This window comes from Geospiza fortis, unplaced genomic scaffold (assembly GCF_000277835.1).
Source record: "Geospiza fortis unplaced genomic scaffold, GeoFor_1.0 scaffold112, whole genome shotgun sequence".
In the NCBI taxonomy this organism is placed as follows: domain Eukaryota; kingdom Metazoa; phylum Chordata; class Aves; order Passeriformes; family Thraupidae; genus Geospiza; species Geospiza fortis.
Genome location: NW_005054298.1, coordinates 16655474 through 16661473, shown reverse-complemented (window position 1 = coordinate 16661473; position 6000 = coordinate 16655474). Strand labels below are relative to the sequence as shown.

Genomic DNA, 6000 nt, shown 5'->3' with positions numbered 1-6000 from the left:
CCGGGCGCCGCCGAGCCGGGCGGGGCCGGGGCAGCTCCGAGCGGGATGCTGCGGGACACGCGCGGGCATCGCCCCTGTCCCATGGGTCTGTCACAGGTGTTTCCAGTACTGCTGCAGATCTGTTTACAAAACAAACAACAAAGGGAAGGGTACCCAAGCACAACCACAGCTGCTTGTTGTTCTGCTTGTTGTTTGAGGCATTTAATAATTTCTTTGTTCTTGTCTTCTGGTAAGCTCAAACCCCTCTCAGACGCATACTGATTATTTTCAGTCTAAGTCAGAAAAATTTTTTATTTATGTACCTGCTATTTTTTCAAGACCTTTGCCTCTCCAGAAACCAACCAAACCAACGTGAAACTTGTCCTTTAATTATACATTTTGGATTTTGGATATTTTGGATTTTGGGTTCTCTCATCTCTTCCTATCTTACACCCTGCCCTGACAATTGTTTTTTACAGCTGATGCAAAAAATTTAACTGGAACACTGCAGCCTAAGCAATATCCATTTCTAGGGTGAATAACCTCAACAAACCATCAGTGGTTGAAAATTGTGGAGAGAAGGGACGAAAGGCATGCACCATCCGACTGCTCCATTTGTGTTTCTCCTGGGGTGCACACCCGAAGCTCAGAGTTCCACATCACACAGATTCCTGGGTACATCTGGTTTTCCCAGTGCTCTTCAGAGGATCTGATGTAGAGTGCATATCTGCACATCGATGATGATTATTAGAGTTTGTGCTTTTAATTTGTTCAGTGTAACCTTCATGGCATTACTTTAAATTTAAGACAGAGAAAAGTTCTTTTTAGAAATAGCACTCAAATATGATTGCTACCTAAAAATTTGGCTCTCATGTCTTACCATAAAATAATAAATTATACTTAGAAAGTAATGAGATAAATATTTTTTTCTTTTTAATACAAAGATTATTCTTCACTTCAAATGTAAAAATATAATTGAAATGATATATACATTGCAGCCTTGGTAGCTAGAGACTTTCTTTAATATCTGTTTTTTCAGTTGTCTCAGAACACCTAATAAGAAAAAGGGATTGAAGCATCATGAGCTCTTAGATGTTATCCTGGGATCCTGAATAGAATTAATAACCTCAAGAGTGTAAGTTCAAATTATGTTTAAGATCTTTCAGAAAGCATACAGCTTCATTTTTTTTCTTTTACTTTTCACAAATCTATTTCTAACATTTTATATATATTTATATTTTACTTTCATAGCACCTCTTGATTTCCAATAGTTTTTAGTGGGAAAATAAAAAATGCAGACAAAACCATTAAATACAATAAAAAATGAAGTCTTTATTCTTTTGGCTCAACTGTAATGTGGTTTACTGTTCTTTATGGTAATAGCATTTTCCTGCATGCAGTTCACTGACACACAAGTCAATATTTTTGTAAAAGGAGGAGTCAACATCGAATTTTTGCTTGTGTAAGAAACACAAAATGTCCTGATGTGATCAATTATACAAGTTTGCTATTTAATTCCTGTGGAAAAAAAAAACATTGTGGATCCCATATTATATTTAGAACAGTTCTAGTGCAGCATGAATCAACAAGAATAAGAATAGTCTATGTAAACAAACACTGGTAAAGATTTCATGAATAAAAATACTACCTTGAAACTTCTGATGCAGGCAGTGCTAGAATCTTAAACAAATCCTCCCCACCACATTTCAATTACAAGTTATATCTATTTGGAAGCAAGTGCATTTTGGACTCAGTTTGAAACTTATTTCACATTAAAATGTGTGCAAAAATACAGTACTAATAAAAAAGCAGAAACCTAAAGCTACCCCATTCTTTCCTTTGTTTCTTATTTTGTGAAGTTCTTGAATTAAAAAGTGCTATGGATAGAAAGTAATAAAAGTGACAGTAACATCAACCTGAAGATAATTCTCATTTCTTATTTTATGTACAAAATGCTGAAAAATAAAATAAAATGGTATTTTTTACAGTATTTATATTTTCTTAGAAAATTCTATCCATGTAGTTTTCAACAGATTAAGCAGTTTGCAACATATCCTGTACAGTCTGACTATGCACCGTACAGTAGTCACTTAAAATTTTAGAATGCAAAGCAAGAAGCTCTTAAATAACTGCAAACTATTGCTTGATGTCGTGAAAGAATGATGACCAATTGAACAATTTATTTCACTTAACCACTGAGCTATGGCTTCCCATATTAGACTCTTAACAGTGGAAGGAGTAAAATTACAGCAGCAAAGGCAAGATAAACATGCATCAGTGATAGCTTCCAAACTGTCTATAATGGTACAGAATACTTCATATTAGCTGTTGAGAGATTGCAAATTACACTTACTGTGGTACATATTTGATGCAATAAATATTGTGCACATGTCATTATTTGTTTGCTCAAACATGCACCACGGGATAAAGTAACTATTTACATAGAGGGTACTTTTTTAATCAACACATACAATGTCAACCTTGCTGAGAGCAGAAGATGGCTAAATGATACTGCAGGGTGAAGCAGAACAACTTCATAATCCTTGTGTTTTGCAGGTTTTTGGTAAGCTCAATTTCCCAAGGTCAGGTAAACTGTTTTCTGCAGAAGAATACTTAGAAGTGGACTCTATGTCCCTCGGTAAAATTTTTATACAGAGATTGTTCAACTACTGTTAAATGACTTATGAAAAAATAAAACATCTGTTCTTTTGTTGTAGACTCTATGGGACTTTACAGGCACATTAAGATTTGTCTGGATGAGATACTAGACGGATACTGTTATTAAGCACCTCAACATACAGAGCCACCCTGAAACATGGAAGTAGTCAGACTGCTGCTTTGTGCGACGTCATGTTTTCCCATGCATGAACTACAAGTGCAGCATGCCTTCATGCAAATCACTTCTGTTTGTACATTATAGAGAATCCGAGAGTAGAACACCTGGTCCTCATACCCCCTTCCCCAACATAAAACCCATTTACAAAAATAGTCACATATAATAGTAAACAACCTGTGAATTAAAAAATGATAAGTTCACCAACACTGATTTTTGTAAAAATATGGCAGATGTGACTGTTGAAATGCTAACAGTGGATACAATTTTTGTACTGTGTGTTTCATGTTAAACACAGAGATTCATAGGTTTGCACCTTATTTTTTTAACTGGTCCCTACAGTCTGGTTGGCCATTTTATCATCTCTTCAGCAGTGTCAGCTGGTACTAAAAACAACAACCTCCTGTCAAGATGTTACCCTGTTTTACAGAGTTGCAGTTTGATGACGAGGGGTCACTGTCTTGCTATAGGCACTGACCTTATATATATATATATAATTATATATATATCTATATATGTAAAAACTGACAGTTTGGCATGTACCTCCTACAGGAGTCCTGTTGACACAAATACATACTTTTTCAGGCTGTAAACAGTTTATTACAAACAGCGTTCTATGTTACTTTTTACTTTCCCTGCTGTCTTTACCTTTATCTTCTTTTTCTGACTTGTCTTTTTCATATTTATCCTTGTCTGGCTTTGTTACACTGTCATAAGAAGGTGGGGAGGTTGTGGATGGGGTCATATCTGTTTTTTCTGGAGTGGAGTTCTCATTTAGTTTATCCATAATCATATCTTCTTTCATGGGCAGATCATCTTCCTCTTTACCTTTATCCTGACTAAATATACATGATACTTTTTTGACTTTTTGCCTCAGGAGATGACGTCTGTAAGCACGCTGAATGATGACAGCAGACACCTCCTCCTGCTTTCGTTTCAGTGTGGTTGTAATTGGTTCATAGGAGACTTTAGAAGGATTGGCTGCCATAAACCGATCTTCCATCTGTATTCTGAGGGCGTCCATCTCCCCACTTTCCCCCAAAACACGCTTTGTGAAAGCAAACAAGATGTCAAGGCAGTGAATTCTGTCACCGCTCACCATGGGCAGATCCATTGCAATAAGCTGGACTTTGTTGGGCTTTGCTATGAGAAGAGGTGGATCTAATGAAGCTGCAAAATCTGATAATTTACTGAACTCTATGAATTGTGTTGCATCGGGGTCAAACTTCTCCCAGACTTCATAAAACATCTCAAAGTCATCCTCGCTCAAGGGTTCAGCACTTTCGTCAGTAGCAACACTGAAGTTCTCCAAAATCACAGCAATGTACATGTTCACGACTACCAGAAAGGATATGATAATGTAGCTGACAAAGAAGAAAATCCCAACAGAAGGGTTGCCACAGTCACCTTTCACAGAGCTCCCCGGGTGATCTTTATGGGGGTCACAGTCTGGCTCCCCACTGTTGAGAATTGGGGCAAGCAAACCGTCCCAGCCAGCGGATGTGGTGATCTGGAACAGGCAGATCATGCTGTTGCCAAACGTTTCAAAGTTGAACATGTCATCAATCCCAACTTCCCTCTTGACATAGGCAAAGTTGGACATGCCAAATATGGCATAGATGAACATGACCAGGAAGAGCAGCAGCCCAATGTTGAACAAAGCAGGAAGAGACATCATCAAAGCAAAAAGCAGAGTGCGGATTCCCTTAGCGCCTTTAATGAGGCGCAGGATTCGACCGATCCTGGCAAGCCGGATGACTCTGAATAGTGTGGGAGACACAAAGTACTTCTCAATCATCTCAGCCAAAAACATACCTGGGAAAAAACAAGTTATATCAGTAAAGAGTATTATTACATTTTAAAACCACTGCTGAAGATATACTCTACAAGGATTGTAGAACTTTAAAAAGAGTATGATACTTAAACAGATTTTTAGGAATCAGCCATTCAGTTTTTTTACAAAACCTTTGTGTTTGGTATACTTTTTTAGGACAAACTGATAACTAGTGTATGTATATTAGCAAATGCTGAGATTAGAGGAATACCCTTTTGTTTAATTGTAACAAAAATAATCTCAGTTAATCTGCAGAAAGACCATATGCACATTAGTATTGAAATTCCATGTAATCAAGTTAGGTTATTCAAAAAAATATGTATATTTTAGGAGAACTGTGACTTCTTAATCACACATAAAATTACATGAACACAGGTTTATTACTAATGACACAGAAATTCCAAACATAAACAAACTGATAAAAAAGGTTTGTTATGATTGACAGAAGAATAAAAGAATTGAGCATTGTATTATGTGCCTCAAAGCAGAAAAATAACTTTTTTGATACAAAAATAGCAAAACTGCTTTGCATATTAAGGAGTACTTAAAAACCCATAATTTTTACTCAAGCTCTTTCAAGTTTGCTACTCTAGATAAAGCAAAGGTTAGTGTAGTCATTATTTGTTACCACATCTGCTTCAGCTCTGCTCACTCTATCTCAGGAACAAAGCCTCTCAGGATCAAACAAAACCGAAGTAAGCAAAGGGTTTTACTCTGCTGTCTGGGGTGCAGGCATCCTACCCTCATCATAGTCCCACACAGATTTTACTCTTGGATTTTGGATGACGGAACTCTTTCACCTGGAACTGTCACTGTAAGTTTACATCAAAATTGCCTTTCATGCATGTGTAGGAATCTCTACTGATTTCAGAAGATGGATCTAATTTCAACCAGTAAAAAAGTAGGAGTGTATGAAATCTCTTGCTAAAAAATTCTTACCATACTTTTCAGTTATCTTATGGATAAAACTTTCTAGTGACAAAGTTGAACCAAAATATAAATAGATTTTACATGGCAAAAATATATCCATGTTCACAGAATTAGACATTTCATAAAAATGAGTTGCTCTTACCTACTATGGAGAGAATCACAACCACAAAATCAAAAATATTCCAGCCTATAGTGAAGTAGTAATGACGAAGTGAAATCAATTTCAGGACAAATTCTCCAGTGAAAAGTACGATAAACACCAGGTTAATCCAATATAAAATGTTTTCCATTTCTTCACTCTGATCATCTGTTTCCACCATCATTGTGACCATGTTAAGGCAGATAAGTATCATGATACTGATATCAAATGCTTGTTTGGTTACAAAATCGAAGACCATGCCTTGGAATTTGTTCTGTTATAGCA

General features: G+C 36.5%; 1 protein-coding gene across 2 annotated transcripts in view; it reads right to left on the bottom strand.

Moving 5' to 3' along the window:
* Window positions 1-1286: 1286 nt before the first annotated feature.
* Window positions 1287-6000, bottom strand: part of SCN2A (sodium voltage-gated channel alpha subunit 2) — a 73301-nt gene continuing 68587 nt past the window's right edge. For both annotated transcript variants that reach the window (XM_031055796.1, XM_014306734.2), the window contains exons 26-27: window positions 5719-5989; window positions 1287-4627 (exon numbers count right to left, since the gene is read on the bottom strand). In XM_031055796.1, the coding sequence (XP_030911656.1) occupies window positions 3432-4627; window positions 5719-5989 (1467 nt within the window). In that variant the 3' untranslated portion in view covers window positions 1287-3431. The remainder of the gene's footprint in view (window positions 4628-5718; window positions 5990-6000) is intronic.